At 32.7% G+C, this 16,661-nt stretch overlaps 2 protein-coding genes across 2 annotated transcripts; one reads left to right on the top strand and one right to left on the bottom strand.

Annotated features, from left to right (window-relative positions):
• Window positions 1-269: 269 nt before the first annotated feature.
• On the top strand, window positions 270-14,915 carry LOC140432057 (valine--tRNA ligase-like). Its single transcript, XM_072519903.1, has 4 exons — window positions 270-299; window positions 12,622-12,893; window positions 13,114-13,272; window positions 14,641-14,915. The coding sequence occupies exons 1-4, from the start codon at window positions 270-272 to the stop codon at window positions 14,894-14,896; spliced, it is 717 nt and encodes a 238-aa protein (XP_072376004.1). The 3' UTR covers window positions 14,897-14,915.
• Window positions 14,916-15,430: 515 nt separating this feature from the next.
• Window positions 15,431-15,882, bottom strand: LOC140432058 (uncharacterized; the record flags this gene model as incomplete). Its single annotated transcript, XM_072519904.1, has 1 exon — window positions 15,431-15,882. A coding segment is annotated over one exon (452 nt), but the record flags the coding sequence as incomplete, so codon positions are not given.
• Between the last annotated feature and the right edge of the window lie 779 nt (window positions 15,883-16,661).

A 16,661-nucleotide genomic window follows, 5' to 3' on the forward strand; every position in this document is an offset into this window, starting at 1 on the left:
AACACAGAAAACAACGGAAAGATGCATTAATAGTCAAGAAACAAACAGACAGTATAAACATAAAAATAAAAAACGCAGTACTCATCTTACTTAATGAGGAAAACTGTGTAACAAACCGATCAACAACATGTAGCAGCTATGGTTACCAATACAGAAAGAAGAAGTGGACTATAAAAACATGACAACAATAATGGGTTGATAGAAAGTCAGACACATTATTTACCATTGCAAAGAGTAGAACATCACTCTCAGAATTTCAACTCATAAATATGGCTATTTGCTTACAAGATAGAAGTCAAGTAAGATAATTGTCAAACATCAAAAACAAATGTAATTCGCGTTACAATTAATTGTGGTTTAATCCCATATAAATACAATATTTAACTAAAATCTGTTTTGTCTGACGCCGCCCCTATATATATATATATATATATATATATATATATATATATATATATATATATATATATATATATATAATTTGTTCCCAATTGGAATCAAAATACCTTACAATTTTGTCAATAAAAACCGATATACTGTGGCAATAGACTTTTTTCTAGACATTTTTGTGTTAATATTTAAAGATGTTATGTGATGCTGTGAAATTGGCCGTTACTGATAGGTTTTGTTGCATTGACATAGGAACACTACTGTGTGAAACTTCTTAGAGTTAAACTGATATACTTCGACAAGATTCTTTAAGCAATAATAAACAATCTGACAGTGTTAGTCGTGTATGTTAATTAGAACACTGTTTTAAAAGGCTCAAAATAATTTACACAACGGTTGTCTTATGCTGATTGTATATATTGGACAGTTGTCCTTTCTACGGCTTCCACGTTTTTTACTTCCTACATAAAATGTTATGCGCCTACAAATAGACGATTTATAAGCTTAACTATTTTTGCTTTTGTGTGAAATATATTGTAATTGAAAAATTAAAAAACAAGTAAATAATTACCTTGGTCTATTTTTGCTCTTCCGGTTTGAAAATTAATCTTAAATATACTTACTATAACATACAAATCCGTACATCCAGTAATCAAGTTCATAGAACTCAATAAACTGGCGATGGTGCATTTTTACACTCTAGACATCGTGAACACTTGTAAACAATGTTCCCAATCTCACCCTACGAAATTGTAATGCCTACTTTCGCTATAAATTACATTTGTCGGCTAAGTTACAGTTCAACAAAATTCGGATAAAAGACGAAACATTTTACTGATAAGGTTAAAAACTATATCATTCGTTTATGTCTCCTAAACATTTATATACAATTTTAACACAATAAACACCGTCTTTTACTTGGTGATCGGATTTGTGTGATGTACGTATATTTCCCATTGTATCATTAATTATTTTTAAATAAAAGACAATCTCTAATGGTTGATATTAAATATTAAACCTATTCGTTGCATATTTTCATTTCCTAAAAGGCTATTGCTACCATTTCACAGGATATGACAGAACTAACGAAATCCGTTATCTAAATATTTTTAACTTATATTTTGATTATGTAAACTACAACTTATTATGTTAAATGGCATAATAAATAAAGTGGTATTCTTATTAACCCTTAACTTGACAAAGAAAGAATTATAAAGAATGTTTTTATGCCAAATTTAAAATTACTATAATAATTGTATGTACTAGGCATGTGAATTATTCTAATCTCTCTCCATGCTTTAGCTATGTACCCAAAGGCTACACTACTTCTGAGTACATTGCATATTATGCTGTATAGAATTTTCAGTACCTTTCCTGGTGATTTACAGGGCTCACATGAGTTTATTGCCCATGCTACTTTTTCATAGTTTACAGTCTTTTTGACTGTCTACCAGTTAGTTCTTGAGGACCTCTGCAGAGCCTCATGCCCTACTGATTCCCAGTGAATTGGCGATTCAACTATTTGTGATCCAGAGAAGTGCACCCTGAAGAGCTCTTCAGCCGTGTCTCTTTCTGTATTGGTATACAGGCCCTTGTCATTTAGCAGTGAGTTAATTGGTTGTGTTTTCTCCTTTCAGAGCAGAATGAGTGCTTTCAATTTCATCACAATGCTTCCTCCGTGTGTCTCTCTTATCTGGGCTTCTCTTATAGCTGTATTGTATTCCGTCCTTGTGGTTCTGTATTCTTCCCATTCCCCGCTTACTTTGGCTCTGTTGAATAGCTTTCTCGTCCTTCAGACAAGTTCCCCCTCAACACAGGCTGAGTCCATAGTAATCTCTCTCGGTCATCTTCCTTCCCCGATCTTGACTCTTATTGTCGTCAGATCTCTGGAACACAAATTAATTGGCGGCAGTATCTCTAGCCCTTTTCTGGCAACTACACAGGTCCGGGATTCTATACAAGGCAATATCAAACGTCATATCAAGCGCTACCAGTACTGCTGAGGCTGCCTCTTGGCTTGCAGATATCTGAAGGTTACCCTACCTTTGTAGTTTTTCTCCTTTAGATTTCTGTAGGATTTTTCATCTATAGAAAAGGCCAGGAGCTGGCCACCCTTCTCTATTTTCCTGCTTAACAGAGAACAGTTCTGTGTTCTCAACATCGGATTCAGATGTTGAAGGTGCGTCCTAATCATCTGTGTATCTATGGATTTTGGCTCAGGGATGAAGACCAGTACCCTGGTTCTCACCGGGAGGTCCTTGAATTCAACCACTGTCAAACTCGCCTCCACCCAAAGAGTGCCCAGCACTTCAACCGTCTCCCTAAGCCAGTTCTTAGCGACCTATTGATTTGCGCAGGTCAATGCTAGCACTACTGCGTTAAATTAGGATCCTTCAAACTGAGGAACGCTGCCGCTACCGGAAAGGGCATCATAAAGTATTTCCAGCAATTTACTTTGTACCAAATTCTGCCTTTCTTTTACGCTTCTTGGCTTTGTTCTTGTCCCTTTTAATAGTCTGTGGCTCAGAGCGGGATCTTTTATCCCTAATGGTCCTGCCCTCGTTTCGTTTGTTAGGCATATCTCTCTTCTCGGTAGTCTTGCTGTTTTTCCTGTGAGGACTTTCATACCCCTCCGATTTTCTCTCCTTGGTCAGCTTCCTCCTCTGAGCACCCGAAAGTCTTTTGTTGACAGTCAGGATCAATGGGTTTCATCTCCCTGAATGTTAAAGCTGAGGAGTCTGACTCAATTGTTACTGGTTCTCTCCTTCTCTGGGTTGTTTAAGAATCTGAGTCAGTGGTCCCTGACTCCCTCTTGTCTTGGTTTCTTTTTTGTTGTGTTGTGTACATTTAATTCTCACGAGTAGCTAGGGAATGGGTGGTCAGCTCTTGCAGAGCCCCGCATACATGAGTAATGCTGATATATTTTCTGGTTTTTATCTTACCATCCTTATCTACCAGGCTATTTTTCCAATTGACTTTTGTTCCAATTGGGTTGATCTGTAGTGCTCGATCTAAGATTTTTATTAGTATAGGTTAAATATGTAGAAATAAAATACATCCCTATCTGACTCCCCTTCATATACCAGTTGCTTCAAAAACTTCATTGATAAATCTAATTGTGGATCCAAATCATTCGTAAATATTTTTGACCAATGTTTGCAAATCCAGCAGTTTTATTATTATGTATCTAAACTGATAAATATCTCGAAGGAAGCATATAAAAACATATTCAATTAAATACGGCTTCTATGTACTAGAAGTTAACTGAATAATCCCTACCTCGTTCCCAATCCATTTCTAAATCCAAACTCACCTCTTCTTTCAAGCTTTTATGCATTCTGTCATGACAGAATGATCTGTCATAAGACAGCTTAAATATTCAAAAAATCGACGGTTAAGGAAAGTCATCCTCAAGAAAATAAAATGGACGGTCAAACTACTGCTCTATAATGTTTATAGACAACAGAATTAATATAGAACAAATCGTAAATTACAAAAGGTTAGGAAGTCTTTACGAAAAAGATTTATAATATGGAAATTGTATTACAAACTGAAAACAAAGCCATACATTGCTAAATTATTAAACTATCAAATAATAATCATACTTACAGTATCTTCAGAATTGAATCGTACTGACAGTACTACCATAGTAGTACATAGCTACCATTATATAGGAAATGGAATTATGCACAACAGTATGTTAAGCTCATTTAAAATCAAACAATAAATTGGTGACAATCAATAAAAACCCCCACTACCACAATTGGAAAAATGTAATTTTTGAGTTTTTAGATTAGGAATACTATTAAAAGCAAATAATATAGAAGAGTTTATTCGTTAAGTAGTATATAGAATAATACAACACTATACATTCCTTTTCTAAGCAGCCTTTCTAAACACAAAGCAATTTCTTGAATGTGAGCTGTCTGTTTTAATACTTCTCAACTCTATCTGAAAGCTGTCTACTAACGATAAGGTAAAGAACAAATTTTCCATGACGAAATAAAAAGTATTCATTTAGAAATTGTAGATCCCAATTGGAGCTTTTCTGTCTTCCAGTTAACCTCGCAGTCTAGTGTTATTGTGATAATTTTTTGAGGGTATGTTAATGTTTGTAGGTTTATCATATGTAGGTCAATAATAGAAAAATATATTTATTACAAAGTACAACACAAACGTTTATTTAGAATTTCTGTTATTTCATAGCTTTTTATAATAACAAACCACTATTTAGACAGTTTCAGTGCAAGACTAGAAGTGTTATTTTCTAATTTTTTGTATTACCGTTGTTTGATAATATATGAAGGCTACATATGTCAATCTGCGTAAGTCAGTAGATTCGCGAAAGTTACTTAGTTTATGCGGTGATGGATAAGGTCTGTTTGTAATACACACTAAATAAATAAAGTATCGAAACTGCTTGCACGTCAAAAAGGCAAGGTGTTGTATATAGGTGTTACCCGGGATTCCGTTTCTCAAACGCTCTCACTTGGTTATTAGACCTTTGTACCTAACTCAGCCCTTTCATTAAACTCCATCAAGAAGTCGCGTGTTCTAGATACATCTAGAAAATGTATCAACTTTCTTCTGGGAGTTTACTTAAGTCTTCTGGGCAGTTCGGTTCTCGATCTAAAAAAGTCTCACCCTATAATTCGATGTCCTGCGTGGAAGTGGGTTTTCCTCACGCTTTAGTTTCTCAGTATCCCCAGCATGTGTAGATTTCTTTCTATCCTACTGCATAAAACTAGTAAGATGGAGTTGGTCATAGGGGTTCTAGTGCTCCTAATTCAGTCCTTCGTTGGGCTCTTTGCCGACAGGAAACTTACATATAGTCCTCCATAAATCCTCGAGGAACATATCGATAAGTTTTATTAGCATATCTTTTATGGGACCTATATTATTCTCAGACATTATGTTTCCCGGATACTTCTTAAAGATTATTGTTATATTGTTTTCCATTAGAACACTTTTGTAAGTTCCACCATTAACATATTTTGGGGAGAAGTTGCAGGTTTACTCTTTTTTGTAATTTTCTCGTCGGGAGTGTACAATTAAGACATGTGCGTATGTGACATATTTAAAATAATTTAAGTTTTAGAACTGTATCATAGATGTGGTTCAAAATAATTAGTTAATTAAATGCTATACAGGTCGTAATATAAACAGGGTTCACACAAGGTTGTTTCTCGTACGAGTTTTGATTGTCTTTAGCGGATTAGCGGTGTTTGTCTAATATCGAATTCGCTATATTTTTCACTGTATACACTGTTTCATTGTGAGTATTCGTTCACTAAGAGAGGAGAGAGAGACATTGTCCAAGAATGTCTGTATTTGGGTAGCGGGAATTATTACTAAGGGTTGGCTTAGGTAATGATTTGAAATTGAGGATGGTAATTAGCGAAAAATATAGTAGTTTGTCTCAAAATATATCGTTTTGACTTTCCCGTCGTTAAAGGATTAGTGGTATTATCGCCATTATTAATAGACAAATACGTTTTAAATTTCTACCTGACCGCTCAGGGTTGAATCAGGTACGGCTAATGTAATCAGTCATTAAAAATCTCTACTTGCTACTGTGTGTATAGTATATTAGTGAAGATTGTTCGTAACAAATATGTTTCGTCCACGGAAAAATAATCGCTCTAGATCTACTAAACATAATCAAAAGCATTTGTCATTGGACGCAAAAAAATAGTTAAAAATGTGTGTCATACTTTAATAGATAGGGGCCTAATCAAACAGAATGTTGTGAAAAGAACATATTTACTTACAAAAACGTCGATATCTTCGACAAAGGCTATTGTAAGCGAAGAACCATTGACAGGACGAAAAAAAGGAGTAATTTTTAGTCTCATTATTTGGACAGTCCTCAATAAGATATTATAAGAAGAACAATAAGTTGTTCTTTAGGAAAATCAGATAGTTCCTACGTTAGATAAATTAAATTGAAGTTATAGGAAGAAGAAACAAATATAGATACCACTCTCCATACAGTCCTTTCTAAAATAAGTTTTAAACACTTGAAGAAGTGAGTATCTCTCTGAAATTATAGGTTAGAAAACAAATCTATCATATATCTGGATAAAACATGGTTTGATACTCATGATATAGTATGTAAAAGAAGGTCGATTTCAGTAAAAAATGTCATACGAAAGCATTTAAATAAAGGAAAACGCATAACAATAATTCACGCCAGTTCGAAAGATATGTGGGTTCGAAACTGTTTGTTCTTATCTGCAAAGAATATCAAAGACTTCAGCTTAGACTATCATGAAGATACCAGTGCAGAACTTTTTGAAAATTGGTTTCAAAATTCTCTTTTGAAAAATATTCCTGAAAGTAGTGTAATCGTCATGGATAACGCAAGCTACTACAGTCTACAGCTACAAAAAGCGCCAAACAAGTACTAAAACTGAAATTTATGAGTCTTTATTAAAAATGTTAAATATTTTTATTATATATATATATATATATATATATATATATATATATATATATATATATATATATATATCTACTTTTTTTCGTCTTGTCAATGGTTCTTCGCTTACAATAGCCTTTGTAGACGATATCGACGTTTTTGTAAGTAAATATGTTCTTTTCACAACATTCTGTTTGATTAGGGGCCTATCTATTAAAGTATGACACACATTTTTAACTATTTTTTTGCGTCCAATGACAAATGCTTTTGATTATGTTTAGTAGATCTCGAGCGATTATTTTTCCGTGGACGAAACATATTTGTTACGAACAATCTTCACTAATATACTATACACACAGTAGCAAGTAGAGATTTTTAATGACTGATTACATTAGCCGTACCTGATTCAACCCTGAGCGGTCAGGTAGAAATTTAAAACGTATTTGTCTATTAATAATGGCGATAATACCACTAATCCTTTAACGACGGGAAAGTCAAAACGATATATTTTGAGACAAACTATATTCTTTTTCGCATGTGAAAATTGAACAGGGAGTACTTTTGGTAGATGCAGTCCGCTTATGCAAACTTGCTTCTGCCAATAGCGTGTTTCTATTCTCTCCCGTTCATGCACCATCACGGTCAAGATAGAACAGCACGATAAGAAAAGGAAAACATAATCAATACATTGACAATTGTTTTAAAGCATTTTACCTGCAGTTAATAGTAGGAGACGATCTTTGACTTCAAAGGATAACATTTGACTAGGAAGTGAAAGTGATGAAGACAACACATATATGTATATATATACTTCGTTGATGATGGTTACATATTAACTACAAAATTTTGTTGATAACCCGTGTTATTTAGATATATTATGTTGTTGAAGTTTATTACTGACTTATCTTTCAATATAACATACATTTGCCACTAACTAAAGCCTAAAATATCTAATAAACTGAAAACTTATTACTGTTACTTTTTGACTTACACCGACGGACCTCTGAAACCTTCATATACCAATTTGAACATATTTAAAAGATCTGTATAATCTAGAATTATGTATTTATAATTTTAAAAATACCAAATTAATCATTCTGGCATGGTTTAGTGTAAACAGTTTATACGAAGTTTTTCTTTGCTATAGGCAATTAATCTGAGTTAATAGTGATGTTAATTGGTTTACTCTAATTTGCTGATTTTGAAATTAGATGTTTATATTGTTGAAAGTTAGTGGATAGAAATTTTGTATTCTCATTATTATTTACGATTGTACGGATATTTATTTTCCAAGGTGAGTTATCGTCGTGTCATTGACGTCATTGTACAAAATGGCAAAGCTGTCAGTAATCTCTATCTATAACCAATATTTTAAAGCAAAGCTCCAGAAAAGGAGTAGGTCCAATTCATCAAGTGTGTCGTCTGTATAACCCAGTAATCTTTTACGATAGAGAATATTTAGAGAAGAGATATATCACATAAAAACAATTTTGAGACACTTTAACTTTTCTTGATTGCGAAAATAATCCAGTGGTTTGTCGTTTGCTGTATTCAATAAACTACGTTTCTCTGTGAAGTTTAATTTAAATTGATATTTCAGAAGAAAACATAAATGTGAAGACGCCGTATAAACCTAATATCTTATACAAGATTTTCCTTTGCTCCTTTTTTAATTGAATATCGTAGAAAGTACTGGAAAATACGATCCATTATGGTTTCCATGATTATGCGGTAGTTGTTGGACATGTCTTGGGATCAAGTCATAATTTTTAACTATACTAAGGAAAACCTTATCGTTGAGTAGAGTAAGATTCTTGAAGACTGTTTGAAGAATGTAGATCCTCTTTGTATCCTGTAATACTGTACTCTCATTCTACAATCTGGTTGTTTAATATGTGTCAATATTTTAATTGCACAATTTCGATGTCAAAATATGATGATTTATGTAATCCAAATCCAGAAAAAATATTGATCCTTTATGAGATATAAGGTGTTTTATTTAAATATTTTAACCTTTATTTTAATACCTACTTACTATTTTTACGGAGCCGTACGGCAGAAGAATGGAAAGTTTAATTCCTTTCTATATTCTCCGCCACTGGTGAAATGTCATTTAGTATAATTTTGTCCTTCTTAAAACTTTTTCACATTAGTAATTTACTCTTGATTCGTAACGATAAAGTCATTATTTTTCGAGATATTGAAATGAACATATAGTTGCAAAATTATTTGTCTTCAAAATGTATTTATTACATCGATGGTTTCCTGTGATATACGACGATAGTCCGAAGAGTACTTACCCTACAAAACCAAAACGAAAAGTGGCCATTTATTTCAACGAAGCTCCAACATTTTTAACTCATCTGAAAAATACGTTTTCCCGGAAGACTACAAAGTAAGCTTCCGTGGTGGCGATGACCTTCTCGTTAGACTAAAGTTTTTGTCCGGTGAATGATTGTTTCAAGTTTGGAAATAAAAAGTAGTCGTACGGGGCCAAATCTTTAGAACACGCTAGATGGGGCAGCAGTTTGCTGACCAATTCGACCATTTTGCTCTTGGTGATAGGTGATCTTCGCCAATTGTTGCAATTCGGCGTCAAATTGGCCCAATAATTCAGCATAGTAGATCCCTGTGACCGTTTTGCTTTTCTCCAGGTAGTCGATGTAGATTACACTTTGTGAATCACAGAAAACGGTGACCATCACGATAGGAAAGTCTTCGCCTTCTACAGAGCACGTTCGCCGGGTAAAGTCCACTGTTTCAATTGGGGTAATTCGGCGTCGAATAAAGTACTGAGAATCAAGTATTTCCGTGGATTAACATATTAGTGAAACATCCATATTTATAACAGTTATACCTCTGGACTTCAAGAAAAGTGGACCAGTTTCGGAGCCTTGAATAAATGTATTAGGAAACTTAAACTTAGTTTTTTTTTTCGATAGTGCCTTATCAGCCTGTTCCACATTAAGGGCGATGTTTAATTTTATCCAATTATATTTGATTTCTTAGTGCTACATCCTAGGTTTGCGTCTTCCAATATTGTGCGATATCTGATTGTGATTTTCTGTAATAAGCCAAAATGTATTTCATATAATATTTGTTATAAATACCCTTTACAATATATCAAACCATGTAGTTGTGTAAGTACCAAGAAAAAGTATTCATCGGCTTCGGTTAGGAAATAAATAGAAACTTTTTAACTGAGGCTTGTTTTAAATTTCCATGTGATACTATGTGTTGTTTAAAAATATTTTTTGTTTCCCTATCAGCCTAACAGTTCATATACAGATTAGCAGATCTATATATTTGTTGTAACTAAACTTAATATATTATACTTGTGTTTCTTGAAGTGATAATATTCGAGAGTAGGCTATATCTATGTTCTAGCTCAAAGTTTAGCAGCTGAAATAGTTCCATTTTAAGAAAGTGTAAAAAATTACATTAATTGTGCTTTTAGATTAAACTGGCTAAATTAATTTGTTAAGTATTGTTTTAACTAGTAGAAATTGAGTATTTAAATGAAGACTAAATATGTAAAATTCAGTCTGCGCTCATGAGTCATAAATAATATGATAAAGGTTGATTTTGTATGTCTAAGGACAACTGTGCAATATTAAAAGATTCTATAGAATGTTTACTTCTCCTATCGTTGACATTATTTAGTTAAGTATTGGTATTTTTATGAATTGTTATCTAATTATTAATAAATGTTTTGTGATAATTAATTGTTTTTATTTCAATAATTCCTTTTTCAAAAAAATATCGAGCAAAAGTTTTTACTAATATCTTTAGCTTTAGAAACCCTAAGTTTCCGTGTGATTAGAGGTCAAACTCCCTATGATCTTATTAAGACCTAATCGAAACCGGCTAGAGGGCGCTATTGTTCGTCAGAAAAAAATAAGAGGACAAGAATTTAAAAATTAACACATTAAACGCGACTAGATTTGTATGTTTGGACAAGGAGTTATGTAAGTTAAATGTAATTTCACAAATTGTTGAAATTCTACGGTCTGTGAAGCGAGTTTACTTCACAGTTTATACGTTATTGATACCATCGAGCAAAAAGACAAAAGAGGGAATGTAAAGGTAGTGGGGGCAAAAATATTGTTAGACAGGAAGTGCCATCTTGAGAGGCCAAATTAAACAAGGAAAGGGAGTCTTTCCTTGTTTAAGAAATCAAATTTAGTTGGGTTATGTTATTATGTGTCCCAACTGTCACATGAAATCTTATTTATATTGAAGTTTTTTAACAATTGTTTCACATTTTAGACTGTTATCGTTAATATTTAATTAAAATTTTCTCGTCTAAGATACATTCTGAAAACTATTTTATAGCTACTGTTAATAAGTGTCGGAAAATTTAAATTTGGCGCATTCGCATTTCCGGATATGTCCGCCATCAGAGGCCACTTTTTTGGTCGCCTTTTCATAACGATTAGATTCCCTCTTTTGTCTTTTTGCTCGATGATTGATACGCATATGATTTGTACATGGCCCCGTAGTCACATTACTGAAATTAGCCTGCTGCTTTACATGAAAATTAATATCGTAATAGCTGTTAAAAATAAGACGCCTAATTTCGAGTATTAGCATTAAGCATTAAGGAAATAAAAAAAAAAACAGAAAATCATAAGGAGAGGACAGAATACCGACGGAACTCCTAAAGTACGAAGGACCAGATCTGACTAAACAACTACTAAAACTAATCCAAATAATAATAATAGAACAAAACAGAATTCCTCAAGAATGAAGATCAAGCATCCTCATAGCTCTCTTCAAAAAGAGACAAATTGGACCCGAAAAATTACAGAGGATTTAATTTAGTCCATCCATCAATGACATAACAATTGAAGATGACGCTGATGTACTTTGCTATGTAAAGTCTTTTCCACAGTAAACTTTCAGGTTGAGGGTGTAGCCATTTCTGTACATAATTTGTACAGTTTTCTGCCGAACTTATGTTTCTTATTTTTGATATATTGCTTGGCCAGCCGTCCATCGAATGGTACCAGGGTCTCATCAATACATAGATTTTTGTTCGGAATATTAGCAGTTTCAAATCTGCCCAACAAAAGGTCGATTAGAAGTTAAATTTTAAAAGGTCGATCACCTCTTGGACTTGTTAAAAAAAGTCACGTGCGTTTGTTGGCATTATAAGTGACAACAGCTAAAGCAGAAGTATATAAAAATCTTCATTATGAACTTGATACCAAAGATGATGAATGCACGATGTAGAAAAAACCGAAACATGAAGCAAGCATGAAGATTTTAATCAGATTAGATATATCCAAGACGAAAATAGTAAAATACGATATAAATAAAATGATACAGACGATCTAAGAAGACTAATAATCATCTACACTATTCAGTTCACAGCATCTTACAAAAACCTATAAAAACGTCGCAAAATGTAAGAATTATCATTATATTCACTATTTAATATTATTAACATATCAGTCACATTTATAATGTCATATTATCTAATCTAATAAAAGGCTAGGACGACACGTCACACGTGTTTTTCCGTGACGGTATCTCCTAGCGCCACCTAGGAAAGAACTGCTGAATTACCAACTGACATTTCAATCTTAATCAATCCGTCATCATTGTACATTATATGCATCGCAAAAAAAAATAAAAATATTGTTTATAAGAAAGCATTAAATTTATTAAACTTTTTTCTTACATAATATTTTTTAGTATTTTCCTTTGGCTTTTGTTAATTTTTTGTTATTGCACTTTGACATATTATTTAATTCTAAGGCTGTACGAAGTGCACCGGCTCAGCTAGGATTTAATAATAATTTTAGTCAAAAATATACTACCTACTACAATTAATTGTATTTATTACAGGAGCAGTTAAAATTACACCCGCCCATGATTTCAATGACTACGACGTAGGAAAACGACATTTTTTGCAAAATATACAGGTTATTGATGAAAATGGAAAGTTGACGTTCGAATGTGGAAAATTCTGCGGACTTCCTAGATTTGAAGCAAGAAAAGTCATTGCAAACGAGTTACAACATTTAGGATTACTTAGAAGCAGAGAGGAACATCCCATGGTCGTGCCTATATGCAGGTATATTATATTTAGAAAAGTAGGTGAATATCAACATTTTTGTTATTTATTTTATTTTAATCCCCTTCACAGATGCAACAGAAGAATCAAATTGGATTATCAAACCTTTTGTCACTCTAATTAATTACTGATACTCGTAATAATTATTTTACCTTTTGTTTTAATAATACTTCTGTATTAAAATGATATAATTAATACTTGATATAAATGAATTTTTTAGCCGGTCTAAAGATATTGTCGAATTTTTAATACGTCCCCAATGGTTTCTAAAATGCGATTCGATGGCCGCAGAAGCCATTCGAAATGTAAAAGAAGGCAAACTCTCAATTGATCCAAAAATGATGGAGAAAACATGGTTTACATGGTTAGAAAATATAAGGTAAGCATTGGTTATAAACGATACCAACAAACTTTGCTTCTAATATCCCCTATCAATACATCTTATTATCCTCCCTATCCGTTGGTCTTCGGATCTTCTTAAATGAGTGCTAAAATTGTTGGATGTAAAGCCTAGACGGCCTTACTGTTGTTATTGAGTGAGCTATGAAAAATATATCAGATATTTAATAAACAAGGATTTCTTAGGAAACTAGGTTTAGTGATTTCAGAAGATGTAACATTTATAAACCAAATCCAGAAAAAAAACAGACACATTAAAAAAATAGCTTAAGTGCGGCTTAGAATAAGTGAGAAAAAATCAAATTTATTGCCAACAAAACTGAAGACGAGATAAATACTCAAAGAAGGATATAAAATAAGTTGAAGTATTTTATTATCTGAAAGCAGAATTGACAGAATAGCTCATAAGAGTATAGAGATGTAGATATCAATAGAAGAATTACATAAGCACAAAATGAATTTGATATATAAAGGAAAATATCGAAATGAAGAAATATAACAACTAACCAAAGCTGCGATTATTCCAGACTACTAGACTACCAACACATAAATAATAAAAAGGTGCAAATATTTATAAATAAATGCTTGCGCAGAATTAATCAGATATTTTGATTAGAAAAAATTTCTAATGAATATCAAATATCCGAAGAAGAAATAATAGAAATAACTATTAAACACAATGAAAGTGGATATAACATACATTTAAGAAACCCCATGATAACCTCACTATGCAGGTACTAGAATTTAATATACCAAGTAGAAGAAAACTGTGAGAATCGAGAGATAGTTGGAAGAGAAGTATTTTTAGAGTCAAAGTAAAACTATTTTGGAGCGAAATCAAGAATATACCGCAAGACTGGAAAACATGGATAGATCTAGTCAATAACATTGCATTGGTAAAGTCAGACATTGATATGCAAACTTTGCAAAAGATTGACATTTGCAATCTAACACTACCAGCTATTGAAACACCTGGTTGATATTACGGATCAGTTCGGGAGCTATAGATCAAAGCTTTAACTTGTTCTTCTCAAACAATTGAGAAGGACATCTTGAAAGTGGTACCTAACTAAAATCTCTACAGAGTCAAATATTCTGCAACATATCATGTCATGTTCATCTAACTGATATTTAAAATATAATATAATAAAATATATCTGGATATATTTTATTATATTATAAATAGCATCTGGATATTGACACTTGATCTTCAAAGGTCTGCTAATTTTGTTAAGTTGATTACATCTAATATAATTTCTAAAATGTATATTTAATTCATGGTTTTACAATTTTTAAAATATGCAAATCTCATTATTATTGTATTATAAAAATAAAAAAATATTTACAGAGACTGGTGTATATCCAGACAGCTCTGGTGGGGACATCAAATTCCAGCATATTTGTGTTCGAGTTCAAAGACTGAGGAAACTGTTTGGGTAGCCGCTGAAAGTGTAGAAATCGCTACCCAAAAAGGAGCGTCCAAATTGGGTTTACCGGCCAGCGACGTAAATGTTAAACGAGATGAAGATGTTTTAGATACTTGGTTTTCTTCTGCTCTCTTTCCATTTTCTGTGTTTGGTTGGCCACAAAAGGTAATTTTTTGATTTTTAGTATTGTGCAGATTTGCCATTCATTGATCAGCTTTCCAATTGTGGCATATGCTATACTTCGATCTGGATATTACGGAGTGACGAATTTTTAAAGTATAGACAGTTACGGTGTCGAGCGGAAGGATGCAAGGAAGACCATAGCCGTCGAGGTTTTTGGATAAATATTTACAGCAATTTTATTAATAATAATACTTATTTTGTGAGTACCTTAAAAATATTTTTAAAACAGACTAATAAAATTTTAAAATTTATTATATTAAATAGTACATTTTTACAAGTAAATGAATTACTATATTATCATTTCCGGGTTCAAATATAAAAGAATCGAAATAAAATTCACAATAAAATTAAACGGCGTCATCAAATAACACATGTGTGTTCCCAAGGATATCAACAACACAATCAAATTTCATCTTACGTTCTTGGTGAAAACTCACGAAAATACTTCAAATTGAATTAATAATCAATTTTACATAACTTACTTTTACTCAACATCAAAAATGTCTGAGTATCGCTATCTGCCCCGAGTTAAGCGACAATGGGTTCCATAATGATATCTGCCTGTATATCTAAATTCCACATCTTTTCTTCTTCTTTCTGCGTGTGAAAGATGCACTTTTGCCAGTTCTTTGGGATAACGTTATTTATGGCTTCGTGGAAGAGTACTTTTACATCACATAACTTAGAGGTAGTATTTCTACTTGCTACCTCCTTTTTTACTTGTGCCCAAATTAGGTCAATAGGATTAAGCTCACAATGGTTTGGTGGTAATCGGTGAACAAAAACCCCATCGTTACAAGCCATTTCATCAAGAACATATTTTTGAAATTTTTGTTGTTGTCGTGCAATGTTTAGTAACTCCGGCTTAACCAGAGACTTGTCATGCCCAATTTCTTTCCTATCTAGCCATTCACTTATTTCTCCTTTTCGCCAACTTGTTGGAAGCCTTTCTATTTGACGACTATGATAGGAAGCATTATCTAAAATGATTATAATATTAAATTTTTATCAATATAACTAAAACCAGGTTTCAAATTTCTCAGCATCCATGTCCTCGGGATAATCTCCCGATTTTTTGAATTCAAAAACTGAGAGTCCTCCAGGAAGAAAACCATGTTCACTACCAATATGTGTTATTATTAGACGTCGGCCCTTACCTGAGACCTTCAAGGAACGACTGCTTTTAATATTTAAATCGTGCCAAACCTTGTTTACGGCATGACCTTCGTTTAATCAAGTCTCATCTAAATAATAGATTTTTCTTTTTTCACTACGATATTGACGAACCTTATTAAGATAATTACGACGCCATATAACAATCTCACTTTTTTTAATAAACTGCTTTGTCGACATTGTTTACATATATCGACATATATTTAAAATTCATTAAATGAAGTATACGCAGTATTACCTCCCGTGAGATTTTTGGTAAAGTGGCATCATTGCCAATTTCCGCAGAAATTTTCTTAACGTTGGAATTTCATTCCTAAAGAAAAATGAATGAATTTTTGACAAATAATCCTTCGTACTTCATCATCTAAGACTATTGGTTTTCTCCCCATTGTTTCTTTGTGTTCTTCCTGAACACTTTCTTTGTTTTCATTTAAAAGTTTATGTATGCTACTCTTAGATACTTACGTTACTATGCTGCAAAGAGAAACAGCATCCGAAACATTGAATTTTTCTCATTTCGTAATACCTTATAGAATATTCATAACAACAATTTTTATCTCTGGAGTTATTCTTAAAGATTAAAGAT

Source organism: Diabrotica undecimpunctata, unplaced genomic scaffold (assembly GCF_040954645.1).
Source record: "Diabrotica undecimpunctata isolate CICGRU unplaced genomic scaffold, icDiaUnde3 ctg00002681.1, whole genome shotgun sequence".
NCBI lineage: Eukaryota > Metazoa > Arthropoda > Insecta > Coleoptera > Chrysomelidae > Diabrotica > Diabrotica undecimpunctata.